The sequence below is a fragment of the Neomonachus schauinslandi genome, chromosome 9, assembly GCF_002201575.2.
Source record: "Neomonachus schauinslandi chromosome 9, ASM220157v2, whole genome shotgun sequence".
Taxonomy (NCBI): Eukaryota; Metazoa; Chordata; class Mammalia; order Carnivora; family Phocidae; genus Neomonachus; species Neomonachus schauinslandi.
In genome coordinates, this window is record NC_058411.1 from 88,408,901 (window position 1) to 88,423,999 (window position 15,099).

Here is a 15,099-nt window from a genome sequence, read left to right on the forward strand (position 1 = left end):
CATTTACTCTCCAGTTATATGAGCGGCTTGGAATTGTATGGACCAATTATTATGTTTGTAGGTGTCTAGAGCAGCATAAAAAATGGGGTGCCCATTAAATTTTGACCAGCCCTCGTTGTTCAGTTGGGAGCAAGTCTCGCTGCACATCTTAGCTCTTCGGTTTCTAGGCAGAAAATTTCAAAGCTGAGCATTTATTTACTCTGGTGATTTCCAGGCCAACTTGTTAATTCCAATGTGGTCCTTTGGTGGTTACCCTAGATTTGCTGGCTTTTATGTAAACGATCTAATGGACTGTTCCACTCTTTAATTGCCTTTATTTTTCCTCTCTCAACTGAGGTCTTGGTGTGATTATCATCGGCTTAGCCGTGACAGTGACTGGTATCACTGGTTTATCCACCTCTGCTATTGCCACAAATGGATATGTCAGAGGAGGTAATTAAACTTGTGACCTGCACGATCATTTGTAAGGTAAAGGCAACCTAGGCTCAGATAGTCCACCAGCTGACCTTTCTGGAGTGTTTCCAAAGGTAATGCAAGTTGGTTCCTTTTTTTCCCCTCCAGGCAAGAGAGATGCAAGAAAAATGGGGAAGGATTTAACCTTTGTCAAACCCCCAACTTTCTCATGCAGGTTCCTCTCAAGCAAGAGAGAAGGTCAAATGTCATGTTTTCTCTTTTCGCAGCCAGGGTAGTTTGTCTCCCAGGACACCAGCATAAGTCAACTTTTCCTTTCCAGGGCCGCATTTTAGATTGTGTTTACTTTTGGAAACCATCCTTCATCGTAATGAGTAGGCCTCGGACTTGATCTTTATGCCAGGCAAACCTGTTTCTCCCGAGCACAAAGCAACTCCCCTGGGGCCCCAGGCGTGGACGTGAAAACTTAAATCAGAGGCAGTATAGTTTGCAGCAATAGGGAATTCAAGTAAGAAAAGTAAAATGTACTATCTTTTATCTTTCATTGCTAACAGGTCTTGGAGTTCTCATAATTCTTCTTTCCACCATGGTAACTTCTATTACTGGGTTGTCAACTTCTGCAATAGCGACTAACGGGTTTGTTCGTGGAGGTAACATTTCTAAGATACCTAATGCCCTCATCGCTTGCCACGGGTAGGAAAAGTTTTTATATACTTCTCTTTGACTGGAGCAAGCAAGGAGCCCACTGTGCTTGACGCCAGATGCAGAAGGAAACCTAAGGTACCGTGAGCTCAGTCCTAGTCCGCGCCACTCAGCTGTGGGATCTCCTCTAATGGAACTCTCGGGCACATTGCAGCTCATGGTTTCCAGGTGCTCAAATTCCTCCGGCGAATGTTTTCTTTTTCAGGCCAGTCTGCAAACCCCTTGCCGGTGTCTCTGGGGAAATGATTCCTGGACGTGGCTTCGATTTTAAAGTTTAGTACATTTCAGGTGCTTCCGAGACCTTCATGGACTGGGATCTTTTAGAACATTTCAGGTTTTTCCTGGGGAGACTGACCCTTTTGTGACAAGACTCAGACCGCCGCCTCCTCAAGTGCTGGTGACTTCTTGACGTACTGGAGTCAAACACCTTTCTTGGGGGATTTTGCAGGTCTTGGAGTCATCATCATCGGCCTGAGTGTGGTGGTGACAACACTCACAGGTATTTCCATGTCCGCTATTTGCACAAATGGAGTAGTAAGAGGAGGTAAGTCAATTCATTTACTTATGACTACAAGCTTGGCTTACAGAGTAATGTCTACAGTTGGTTTAATGTTGGAAGTAAAATTTGCATATTCATAATTAGTCCCCAAAGCCTTAAAACAAAATGAACTAACCCAAATTTAAACATCAAGGCAAAATTCTCTCAACTAAAATTAAGAGATCTCCAGAAGGTTTTCTTTGACCCATTTCCCGTGATTAAACATGTTTATAGAGAGTGACTGGGTGTCTAGAAAGAAGGCATAAATAATTACAGTAAAATATATGGTTTATTTGTGCCTTGGCCAGGCCCTGCTGGCTCTCTTCCCAGGCCCACTTAGCGCCCCAGTTGACACTCCCTGCTTAATAAGCCCTCAGAGTTCACCCCAACACGACGCTCCCAGTGGCCCCCAGTCCTGAGAAGATCCTTCAAAAGAAAATAGAAACAACTAAACAGAACAAAGAGTTACTTTTAAATCATCCAGGAATAAGCAGGCCTAGGTGGAAAATGAAGAGGGCAAGGTTTATCATTGCTTCTAATTCCTGTCTTCCCCCTCCCATTCTTTTTGGGTTTTTTTAAAGATTTTATTTATTTATTTGACAGAGAGAGACAGGGAGAGAGGGCACACAAGCAGGGAGAGTGGGAGAGGGAGAAGCAGGCTTCCCACTGAGCAGGGAGCCCGATGCCGTGGGCAATGCAAGGCTCAATCCCAGGATCATGACCCGAGCCAAAGGCAGACGCTTAACGACTAAGCCACCCAGGCACCCCTCCCCCTCCCATTCTATTTGGCTTCTCCTGGGGCCGCAACTTGGGTACCTTATCCAGGTTTCCCTACCCAGGACCTTCTAAGAGCATTCTCCCTTCCACAAACACACATCCTCTCACAGCTTCCCCTGCCCCTCTCTCATTTTGACCAAGCCGAAGTAACTGGCTAGCTAATTTATTTAATGTCATGTGGACAAAGGAGATAATGAGGATTTGCTCCACCCAAATAATTGGTTACATTTCTAAAGAGAGCTTTGACCCTTTAACCCAAAGGAGTTACTGCAGTAGAGGAAATTATTTTTCCGTAAAAGATAGTTTTGTTTTTGTTTTGAGATATGTTTGTTCAGGGGCGCCTGGGTGGCTCAGTTGGTTAAGCGACTGCCTTCGGCTCAGGTCGTGATCCTGGAGTCCTGGGATCGAGTCCCGCATCGGGCTCCCTGCTCGGCGGGGAGTCTGCTTCTCCCTCTGACCCTCCCCCCTCTCATGTACTCTCGCTCTCTCAAATAAATAAATAAATCTTTAAAAAAAAAAAAAAAAAGAAAAGAAAAAGAGATATGTTTGTTCAGTGTCATTCCTCTACCAATTCTGCCCACCTCTAAGATTAGCTCCTTAGAGGAAGTCATTAGTTTCCTGTGGTCAATCAGAGCATCTAGCTACTAGGCCTCTCAACACCTAGTCTTTTTTTTACCTGCTCTCACTACCCTCTAAGAGTAACCAAGGCAGTTCAGTCTTTTCACGTGCAAAGAAAGAAATTCACGGCCACATATAGAACATCTTTTCAAGGTCCAAAGGAGAAGCGATTGTTCTAAGCCCTCCCTATCTTTCTTCCCATTTACCACCGCCATAGGTATTTGGCAATAATCGTGCCTTCTTGAGCTAAAAACATAGAACCAATTCCAATTTATAGAGTGGATAATACGTAGCACTATACAGATACCTTTTTAAAAAAATTTATTTATTTATTTATTTATTTGTGGGGGTGGCAGAGGAAGAGAGAAACCTTAGCAGACTCTGAGCTGAGAGCAGAGCCCGACGTGAGGCTCAGTCCCAAGACCCTGAGACCAGGACCTGAGCCAAAACCAAGAGTCGGCGCTCAACCAACTGCGCGACCCAGCAGCCCTGCATACAGATACCTTTTTACGCAGAAAATATATATCGGAAAAGTATACCAGAAAGGAAGGTAGAATAGCAATGATAAACTTCACCTACTTCATTTTCTGCCTAAGACTACCTGTTCCTGGAAATTTCAAATATAAAATTTTACTTTGATTACATTATTGATTTGAACTCACCGATGAGTTTTTTTTAGAAAGCAAAGCATTTTGGGGCGCCTGGGTGGCTCAGTTGTTAAGCGTCTGCCTTTGGCTCAGGTCATGATCCCCGGGTCCTGAGATGGAGCCCCGCATCAGGCTCCCTGCTTGGCAGGAAGCCTGCTTCTCCCTCTCCCACTCCCCCTGCTTGTGTTCCCTCTCTCGCTGTGTCTCTCCCTGTCAAATAAATAAATTAAAAAAAGAAAAAGAAAAGAAAAGAAAGCAAAGCATTTTGTTTTGGTAAAGTTTGCTGTAGTCTTATTTGCATACAATTTGTGTACAATTGGGTTTCAATAAATCAGAACTTACTAAGTCAGGATAATTCTATTGTGTTCTATTATCATTCTCAGAGTACAAAGAAAGGCTGACTTATTCATTAAAGTAACACAAGATTCCTAAAATTATTAGGAAGTTGCAATATTTTTGTTAGAAGAAAAATTATTCAAAACTATTTGGTCATAGAAACTAAATCCTTTAGCAGTTCCTCAGAGTAAAGCATGTTCATTTTTTGTTTTAGGTGGGGCCTACTATCTTATTTCCAGAAGCTTAGGGCCCGAGTTCGGTGGATCTATAGGCTTGATCTTTGCTTTTGCCAATGCAGTGGCTGTTGCTATGTATGTGGTGGGATTTGCTGAAACAGTGGTAGACCTTCTTAAGGTAATTAAAAGTTTTTCTTTTCTTCAGCCAAGTAAGATAATTCAGTTCAATTTGCCTTTTCAGGGCACTAAGAAGTTATCATTATAGCAAGATGAAAGGAAATAGATTTGTTCTGTAGAATGTGGAAGTTGGATATAGTTGAAGGAGCTCTAGGCTTGGCATCAGAACTGGCTTGGAATCCTGGCTCTCATATTGATCAGCTGAGATATTCTGGGCCAGTCCCTTTATTCATCTGAACGTTGTTTCTCAAATCTATCATATGGGCTTTTAATGCTGTTTCTATGTATTTCATAGAAATGTGGTACAGAACAGATGAAATAATGTACATGAAATACTATGTAAAATATGAAACAAAAGATAAATAATGGGTGCTATTATCAACAGCAATATTACTACTATGGTTATAGATTTCCAAAGGGAAAGACAGCTCAAACATTAGAACAACTCACTGCAGAAAACTAAGCATTTCCTAGCTTAGGTACGCCATCTCGACATTCGTCTGTAGCGTGTTAACTAGCTGGTATGTGAACTAACTTCTAGTTCTCCTTTCGTGGTAGTGATAGCATTCACTGAATTCAATCAGTAAAAAAGGACCTTTATTGGAAAATTAGATAAGTAAATGAGTGGATTATATAGTTCATAAGGTATGTGATCTTCAAGAAATGCATTATCTGGATTATGGAGTTTGTTATTTAATTGAATAACATGCATTTTCCAATATTCACATGGAAAACCACTCAGTTTTATTTCTCTAAGATTCCCCTTGACACGCAAAAATAATCATTCCTGTGAAACAGAACATTGTATTTACGTGTACACATACTTATCTCGGCGCAACAACAGCTTTAAAAGCTGTGACTAGAATGAGCATCTAGACTTTCCAACTCCTAACTTTGGCTTCCAGTGGCCTGTTATTATAGGACAAAATAATGCTAATCTCTGATTTAGGAGTACCTCGCTTTTCCATTATCCAAATGGTCACTAGTGCACAGTATTTCTTCTTACTATTCAATTTTACAATATGACACACAGGCAAAAAAAAAAAAAAAAAAAAAAAACTCCGTCTCTAACCATTTTAGTGATTTTCGTTGTTGTTCCAGGAGAGCAACTCAATGATGGTGGATCCAACCAACGACATTCGGATAATCGGCTCCATCACAGTGGTGATTCTTTTAGGAATTTCAGTAGCTGGAATGGAATGGGAAGCAAAGGTGATTTTTCTCAAAATGATGTCATCAACCACCGCTGCTCGGTCTTGACCAAATTGCAGGAATAGAACAAACCCCATCTTCAAAAAGAGTTGCTATTATTACTTGCTATAGCGAAAGTTGCAGGTTAGCACTGGGGGGAGCCCCAAGCCCTCCAAACCCGAGGTACAGGCAGTCAGGACTCCCTGCTCGTGTGTCACATGATCGGGCCTGTACTTTGTCCTTCTCTGTGTGGTCACCACTGTGACAGAGACACCTCAGTTTCTTCCATCTTCACACCCAGGCCCCTTATGATCGTAGGAACAGTCCATGCTGGAAACCTGCATCTCCCAGTCCCACCCCTGGTGTCGCATTTTCCAGCTGACTGTGGGTGCCTGAAGCCCAAAGGAAATGGGAGAAGGGAATAAAGGCCGAAACTATCGTTCTCCCCCGAGACGCAGTACTTCAGGAGTAAGTCCTGGAACTAGACAATATCTGGATTTAACTAGTAGTAACACAGTAAATTTCTGAACGACAGGAGCATGTCTTTTATCTGATTTATAACTCTACAGTGACTGGTATAATTGCAACTGGTCTTAAGAGCCTGAAGATACGGTACCTAGACTTCAAGAGGTCCCCAGAGATTGAAAAGTGGCCAAACCCGTCCACCTCCATAAGGCAATGAGAAACATTCCTATACAGTGTTTATTTGTGGATTATGCATTCACATCAAATGAAAATTAATTCAGTGCTTATTAGGTGCTGGGCATTCTGCTAGGTACTGGATATTCAGTGGTGACCCGGGGTGACCCAGACAGGCACAGTCCTTCACCTAGTTGAACGTACTATGGTCTGTGGGGATATGAGTAATGATCAAGTAGACAAACAAGTAAATATAGAATGGTAAATTGTGAACATGCTATAAAGGAAATAAACAGGGCACTCAGATAGAAAACAATGGGAATCTACTTACAATGACTTTATTCCCTGAGGGAGGCAATGTAGCTTCAGGGTGGTAGAGGGTAGGTTTAAAGCTCTAGCTCTGTTGCCACAGCACCTGGATTTGAATCTGGTTTACATCTGTATATTATTTTCCTGAGGGCACTGCAGTAAGTTACTCACCTAGTACTTGGAATGTTTTTGAAATGTCACCTTCAAGTGCCCAAGCACATGCCTCCACTGAAAATGTAACTTTTACACTCAGGTCAGAAAAGGCTTGTTAAGATACCATTCCGTAAGATAACACTATTACCGACTCTGGATTGTAGTTTTAATCAGAAGAACCAGATAGAGTCTTTGTCCAGTGGACTTTCAGTAGACATGACTTTTGTAATTATGTAAAACTTTGTTAAGTAATTCTTGAGTTGGCCTCCTTTTACTTTGCCATTCCAGGCTCAGGTGATACTTCTGGTCATTCTCCTCATTGCTATTGCAAACTTCTTCATTGGAACCGTCATTCCATCCAACAATGAGAAAAAGTCCAGAGGTTTCTTTAACTACCAAGGTACGTGTGACAAATGAGTTGCTTGACAATCAGTGGTTCTCCACTGCCCACCTCCATTACCACCCCTGTTACCCCTACATCAGCCATTAGAATCCAAGTGTGATCTGGGGAAGAGCCTGGGGTTGGACTCAGGAGATCCAGAGTGAGTCTCAACCCTGCTGCTTGCCCCCTAGACCAGTCACCTAACATGTTTGGGGTTCAAATTTCCCTGCTGAAGTGTGGGTGATAACAACTTCCTGAGGGGACTTTTGAGAAGTAAATCAGATAGTGGATGCAAAAGTGCTTTGAAAACATTCAACTGTGGGACAAATTGTTGTTGCCGTCAAATAGAGGAAGTAGAGTTGTACATGAAAGGAAAGAGAACATAGTTCGAACAATTTGCTCAACCGTTGAGAACACTAAAGCCAAACATGTTCATTTTCCTGCTAGACTTTTTTTTTTTTTTTTTTTTAAGATTTTACTTTTAAGTAATCTCTACACTCAACATGGGGCTCGAACTTACAATTCTGAGATCAAGAGTCATACGCTCCACCTCCTGAGCCAGCCAGGCAGCCCCCTGCTAAACTTTTTTGTACCTTGCTTATTTATAGCATTACCTAGTTAAGCATCACTGTCAGGTTTTCAAGCACAAAAGATTGTAGGAGTTGGCATAGGATCCTGAGGGGATGTCACAAAGCATGAAATTCTCCTCCGCCTATTCACACCATCCTAGCTTTCCACTCTAGCTTACTCAAGAATCCACTGCTGAGATTTAAAAAATATTTCCCTTCATCATTGATTCAGTTGTTAGTGTATGTTTCCTTTTGGTATCAGATCACCTCTTTCTTCCTGATTCTTTTTCTTTGTAAAATTTGTCTTGTTTGCTTGGCATGTTAATATCCTTTTCCTTTCTATTCTTTTCCCTCCTCCTAGCCCCTGCTGTATTTTTTCTGATGATTTAAGCTTTCTTCCCTTGTTTTTGCATCACCCCAGATTCTTTTGTTTGTGTTTTTCTTCCCTCCATTTCTGTTTTTCTTCTACATCGTTCCCTTCTCATTTAAGTAATTTGTTGAGACCCTGTGGGATAGTATTATTTTATGACTAAAGTTCCTTGCTACTATTCCTTTCCTATATATGAAAATTTGGTATAGAATTTAAGATCTAATCTCTGGGAGCAAGGACTGGGAAGGTTAGAACATAAGTAGCAAAATTTTAAGATAGTTTCACCCACAAGTTTCTCCTCCGATTTAAAAAAAAAAAAAAGCATAGAAAAGCTGTGTTTCGGGCGCCTGGGTGGCTCAGTCATTAAGCGTCTGCCTTCGGCTCAGGTCATGATCAAAGGGTCCTGGGATCGAGTCCCACATCGGGCTCCCTGCTCGGCAGGAAGCCTGCTTCTCCCTCTCCCACTCCCCCTGCTTGTGTTCCTGCTCTCGCTGTCTCTCTCTCGTCAAATAAATAAATAAAATCTTTAAAAAAAAAAAAAAAAGAAAAGCTGTGTTTGATTAGAATACTTATGCACATAAGAAAGGAGTTGTGTATGTGTAGGGCAGGGTACATGTGTGGTATATTTGTGAATATGCCAGCATGGTCATGAGAAAAAGTCTCCATTTCCCTCTTTTTCAATCTTCTAGGTTCTAAAAAATCTGGAGGCCTGGGTCTCTGTTGTCGCAAAAAAAAATTTTCAGAGCTATGTCCTAGAGATCTAAAACCTTGTGATATATACATATACTGACTCTTGGCAAATATTGACATGAGGTTCGTCAAGAGTATACCAACATCTTCAAATTCATTCCATTTAGAATATAGGGACCCATTTGCATGATACATTGATAGAAGCTAAAAATAACCATATCTCCTTTTCTGTAAAGAAAGTCTACAAGATAATGTTCTCATTATTTGTGTTGCAGCATCAATATTTGCGGAAAACTTTGGGCCAAGCTTCACAAAAGGTGAAGGCTTCTTCTCTGTCTTTGCCATTTTTTTCCCAGCAGCTACTGGGATTCTTGCTGGTGCCAATATCTCAGGAGACTTGGAGGTATGTCGTTTTCCTCTGCTTTTGTAATCCTGGGAAGTTGTGGTGCTGTTGGTGAGCAACACAAGCTGTAGAGGTCAACAGTGACCATAGTTCTCTACTGATGTTAAAACCAACATTTCTGGGCACCTGGGTGGCTCAGTTGGTTAAGCGACTGCCTTCGGCTCAGGTCATGATCCTGGAGTCCTGGGATCGAGTCCCACATCGGGCTCCTAGCTCAGCGGCGAGCCTGCTGCTCCCTCTGACCTTCTCCCCTCTCATGCTGTTTCTCTGTCTCTCGCTCTCTAATACATAAATAAATAAAATCTTAAAAAAAAAAAAAGACTTCTATTAAAAAAAACAAAAAAAACCCCAACATTTCTGTAAGGGTCCCCAGTAATTTAATAGTTCTCTCTTTTAATGCCAGACCATCCTGTTTCCGATAGTCCATCCAAAAGTCTTATTCAGTGAGACCGGAAGGATAGAGAATATTGGCAGTGTATAACATTTCCAACAAAATGAAAATAGCTCAGTAAAAAGAATATCAGAACAAGCCTTTCTCTTTTAAACATCTAAGGAACAAAAACACATAACATTCAGGAAAAAAAACACCCCACCCAATCCCTCCCCCTCCAAAAAATCACTTTATTAGTGAATTTTTATGTCATTAAATTCAGAGAAATATTCACTCATTTAATTGGTATTTATTTAGCACTCCATTCATATTACTTTATGTTAAGTACCGTAAGGAGCACTGCTAGAATATTCGTTTGAATGTTTTATAAAAGACTAGTAGCAGTGACCTAAAAAGATAGAAGTTTATTTTTCTAGTGGATAAAAATCTGAACTCATAGGCCATGCAGTGGAATAAGAAAAGTCCGCTCCACATGGTAGCCCAGGATCCCAGATCACCTCTCTTGATTTACCACTCCCTTAGGGTATGCCCTCACCTGCAAGGTCCAAGATGACCAGTCCCTTCCAAGATCATGTTCCTGCCCACAGGAAGAGGAGTAAGGAATAGAGGGCAAGCAATTCCTGGACCTTGCATGTATTATTTCTGCTGACATTCCATTGGCCAGAATTTAGTTTCTGTGACCTTGCCTTGTTGCAAAGAAGGCTGGGAAATGCAGTCTCTAGCTGGGCAGCCATGAGCCTAGAATTTTAGGGAGTTCTTGTGTTAAAAAGAGGAAGGTGAGAATGGATATTAGGGGATAGTAAACAGTCTCTACCATATACAAAAAAGGAGAAGACAGAGGTCTTACCTCAATACATCTATAATCAACTTTGGAAGACAAGAAATATTTATAAGAGACATGTATAAATGAACATCATATGTAATGTCTAAATAAATTGTGAGATAAACACAATAAACAGATAATTGTTAAGTCTGGGATGATTTCCTCAAGGAAGTTACTTTGAAGTGTGAACTTAGAGCAAAAGCTCAATACTGACTATTGTTGAGAAAATATAAGGGTATTCCAGGCAGAGAAGACAAAAGAACAGTCAGGCATGGGGATACTGGAAATAGTAAGTTTAACTGGAGAAGCCCTGACGAGGCTGGATGACCTTATAATACAAGGGGAAATCGTCACTGGTGAGACCCGAGCAAGAGGTGCTTGCTCTGGAATGTAAGTCTGTGAGAGTGGGGACCTTGCCTTTGGTTATATTCATTGCTGCCTCCTCAGAGCTAGGAAGGTTTCAATAAATATTTATTGAGTGAATGAAAAAAGGCATTTTGATTTGTCATATTATGCCATATGCCATGTCATGTGTCATATTATGCCACGGTGCCATGGTAAATTCTTGGGCTGAGATATGGCATAAAATAGATTAGGTAGAGACTCAGAAAATTAAGTAACTTGTTCAAAATGATTCGAGTAGTTAAGTATCACTACTTAACAAAATTTAGCTATGGATGTGGAGCTGCCAGTTTCTCAGATTTGGAAAAGTATTGGAGGTCACTGATTTAAAATTCTGCAAACTGTAAGCACATATTTAAATGAAAGAATATTGTACTTTCCTTAGAAACAAGTTCGTATTAGATGCTTAGTTGTCAGTTCAGCTCAGCCAACACTTACAGAGCACCTGCGAACGCCAGACACTGGGGAAGCAAAGAAGAGCACAGTTCTCCCTTCAAGTTGCTCGTGGTCGAAGGTGAAAACAGACTTACTCTGTCTGAGTCACGAGAAGCAAGAACAGAATCATGTACAAGGGAAAGAGGAAACAGTAATTGCCTGTCCCTGAAGAAGTAAGGGAAGGCCTTCAGAGGACAGGGACACTCCATCCAGATTTCAAGGGACAAATAGGGGTTCATCAACAGAATAAAGAAGAGAGGGACATTTAGAACAGAAGGCCTGGAATGTCAAAGGGCACAGGGAAAGATGCTGCTGATGGAAATCAGCTGACATGTGGAATGGGGTATGCAAGTAAAATGGTTTCAGCAACATTTTCATAAGCATGTTTATAAAGGACCTTCTGTGTCCTGACATGCTGGGAGTAAGCAAAAAACCAGAAGATATCCCTATCTAAAATGGCAAGACTTAAAGTTCCTTTCTCCCAAGATGAATGCTAACTTGATTAGGGATGCTATACTAGTAAGGAGCTTTATTTCTCTATCAATCGGTACTGAGAAATCTCTGAGTTTGAGTTGCTATATAAAGAAAATGTAGAGAATGTTCTGTCATGATTTTCAGGGCACGTGCAGTCATAGTATTGTAAGAATTTGCATTATTTCTACTTAAAAATATTTAAGTGATTTTGCAAGTAATCTTAACTTTCAGCATATACACTAATATATGCTATTAAGTAGAATGCAAAGATACTTTAAACTACAGAAAAGGGAGTTTGGATATTATCCCAAAACTAGCCAGAGACACTACGGAAGTTAGATCAGGGAGTGATATGTGTACATTTGTTTTAGAAAAAGCCTACTAGCAGCTTGAAATGATGGGTTAGAGGGTGGGGGGTGATAGGTAGGGAGACCGAAGGCAGAAAGACCAATTAGAAGATATCACAGCAGTCTGGATCAAAGGGATAGTTTTTCGTTAGGGTTAGGAGAGGAAACGGAAAGAGTGTTTTCTACTATGATCTGCAGCCAGAAAACACTATACATCACATTCCAGTGCACACATACAAAATTTTCCCCGAGCAGTTCTTAACTTTATTACAAATGATGTCTGCTGATGTTGCCCCATCAGTTCTATTCTATTGTATTCTTTTAATGCTGGATGCAACCAACCTACTGAATTGATTCCATGCTGTAATTGATGAGGTTAATAAAGAAGCTCAGATTTGGCCATTTAGGTTGCAGTGGCAAAAGGACATCAGAGTGGAGATGTCTAGTGGGTCACTAGATTTATGAGTCTGGAGCTCTGGGAAGGATCTAGGGCAGGACTGGGGGCCATGGCATGAATGAGTTCATCCAGGTCTGTGTAAGAGGGAGGAGAGCAAAGGACCAAGAAAGTGCCCAGGTGACATTCAAAATGTTAGTGGTAGAAAAGGAGTCCATGAAGAAGAAAGACAGCCAGCTAGGAGGTAAGGAACTCAACAGAGAGTGGGATCACGAAGGTCAAGAGAGGAGAATGTTTGAGAAGTAATAATTAACATGATCAAAGCCAGAGTGGTCAAACACGTTAGGAACTGAGAGGTGACCACATGTTGGGAAGTGACAAGGAAATCTCAGTACTTAAAGATAGGATTTCTCTGAGAGTGAAACTAGAAATAATCACATTATAGATTCATTTCAACTCAGTAAACATGTATTATTTATACACTGTAGGGATATGCAAGACGTTACCTCTGTTCACAGCCTCAGAATCCTTCTCCAGATGGCACTTCAGGCTGCCAGTGACAACAAGAGTTGGCACAAGGGGATGCTACAAAGTTCCCACCCCGAGCCTTCCATTGGTTAACGCTAATTGATAATCTGTAAATATGTGCTTAGGAGAAGATGTGGGAGGTACCCAAATCTAATCAAGATAGTTAAGATGTGGCTTCAGAGATGCAAGATTAGATGTGCTTGACACTCAAAAAGCAGCAATCTAATAGATTGCTTGTGTATTGTCTTAAGAAAAAAAAATAATATCCAATAAAGAAAGGTGAAGGAAGGTTAGGTTTTTAGGTTACAGCTGGGGAGATGGAAACTAACATTTAGAATAAAAAATAAGAATTTGTCAAAGTCCTGGTCCCTGTGTAGGGGAAAAGGAGCCAGAGCAGACAGGGTAAATATATGATCACACATTAAGATACTGACATCCTGATTTATATTGGGTCAAGTCTGACCCTCATGTAAATTCTAAGTAAGTAATTTCAGAGTTTGTAGGAGATGGTTCTACATAAAAGCTAAGCTTTCATGTTTGAGGTACATGACTGCCCTCCACCTTCACACCTCTTATCTTTATATATATATTTCCTTTCGTCCCACTTAAATTAATCTTCCCATTTCACTCAGATCACAAGAAATAGTTTATAAAATAAAACTTGAAACATACCATGAATTGGGAGATTGAGCCACAATTACTTTCTTCTTCTTTGACGTGCTGTTCAACTGTACTCATTAGCCAAAATCACTTTTGCAGACAATAGTTTGGAAGGAGGAGACTAGGTATATATGCAGCAGAACTAGGCCTATGTACAAATATTCCTAAAGGAGTGGGAATCAATGGCCACAGAGTGGCTCCATGGAGCTGACTTACTCCCATTAAGGGCAAATTCTCTTGTATAGTTATTTCCAGCTGTCAGGTTGGAAATTTACCATGAGTTGGCCTCTCTGATGGATTTGATCAGCAGATTTGAGTTAAAAACAAAAACAAAAAAGCTTGAACTTTAACTACATTTATTGCTTATTTGTATTGATACATCTCAGGTCCTCTGGTAGGGGGACTAATATCTACTGAGATTGCGCTTCCCTCAATTCAATATTTATTGACTCCTTCTATATGCCAGGCACTGCCTTGTATAAGCAAGTGTACATTGAAATCTCTATTTAATAATCCCTGTTAAGTTGAATTCAATAATTTAAATGTTATAGTGCTTGGAAATGGATTATGCTATGATTTAGCCCCCCAAACAGGATATAAAATGGTATGTTATATATGATGTGAGCCCAGCCCAGTGAATTTATATACATGCATAAGCAAAAAAGAAAAGCCCGTTTTCTGGTATAAGCTTAAATTTGCCTCTTTCTTTATGCCTGCTTATGGAAATTAAGTATCTCCCATAGCAGTCATTCCTGAACTAGATTCCAAATGGGAAATTTGAGGGATTGGAGAACTTAGTAGATCGTCTTTTTTGCTTCAAAGTTATTTATTTTTAAGGCAAGCCTAAGCTTAGTACAAAACTAATACCCACATACAGATATTGTCAAGGTACATCAATGCGCGGGGTGTGTTTGCGTCTTTCCCCTAATACTTTAAGGTTTGATATATCTGCATGAAATTCACAGGAGATAAAGGGGAGGGAGATGCTTAGTGAGTGAGCTAACTGGTCTACTTTTCTATAAAAACTCTGTCCTGGACAGTTAGACATCTCTTCTATTCAGCGCAAAGTTCTAGAGATTTCTTTATTCACCTTGAACACCTTATATTCGTCCAAAAAGAACTCAGGCTCACCACTTTGCCATTTGCTTGATCTTTTCTTTCAAACCTGTCTCAGGAAGGGTAGCCGAAACATTTGAAATACAGTAATAACTCCAAGTCATTTCTATTTCTTATTCCACCCTGTCTCTTCATCCCACCACATTGTTTCTTCAAAGGATCCCCAAGATGCCATCCCCAGAGGAACCATGCTGGCCATTTTCATCACCACTGTTGCCTACATAGGAGTTGCTATTTGTGTAGGTGAGTTGTATGTCTCTGGTGTCAGAATGCCAGAATTACAAGGAGTCTGGTTGTTCTTATGTCCAGTGGGCTTTCAGTGGGTCGAAAGGCTTTTTTAAAGACAACATTTTTAATTCCCTTCCTGGGTGCTTTAGGGGTTTGAATGCAATTAAGCTGTAATACAGGTGTCTCTGGGTCAGGGCTAGGGTAGAGTTAATC

The 15,099-nt window shown here is 40.7% G+C and overlaps 1 protein-coding gene across 3 annotated transcripts in view; it reads left to right on the plus strand.

Annotated features, from left to right (window-relative positions):
• Positions 1–15,099, plus strand: part of SLC12A1 (solute carrier family 12 member 1) — an 86,738-nt gene that overhangs the window by 15,188 nt on the left and 56,451 nt on the right. Inside the window, exons 4-9 of one of the 3 annotated variants that reach the window (XM_044917786.1) lie at positions 337–432; positions 4,244–4,383; positions 5,484–5,594; positions 6,963–7,074; positions 8,961–9,088; positions 14,817–14,901. In XM_044917786.1, the coding sequence (XP_044773721.1) occupies positions 337–432; positions 4,244–4,383; positions 5,484–5,594; positions 6,963–7,074; positions 8,961–9,088; positions 14,817–14,901 (672 nt within the window). Of the gene's footprint in view, positions 1–336; positions 433–965; positions 1,062–1,561; positions 1,658–4,243; positions 4,384–5,483; positions 5,595–6,962; positions 7,075–8,960; positions 9,089–14,816; positions 14,902–15,099 lie in introns of all 3 variants that reach the window. The other 2 variants (XM_021693783.1, XM_021693784.1) reach the window with 2 other exon arrangements.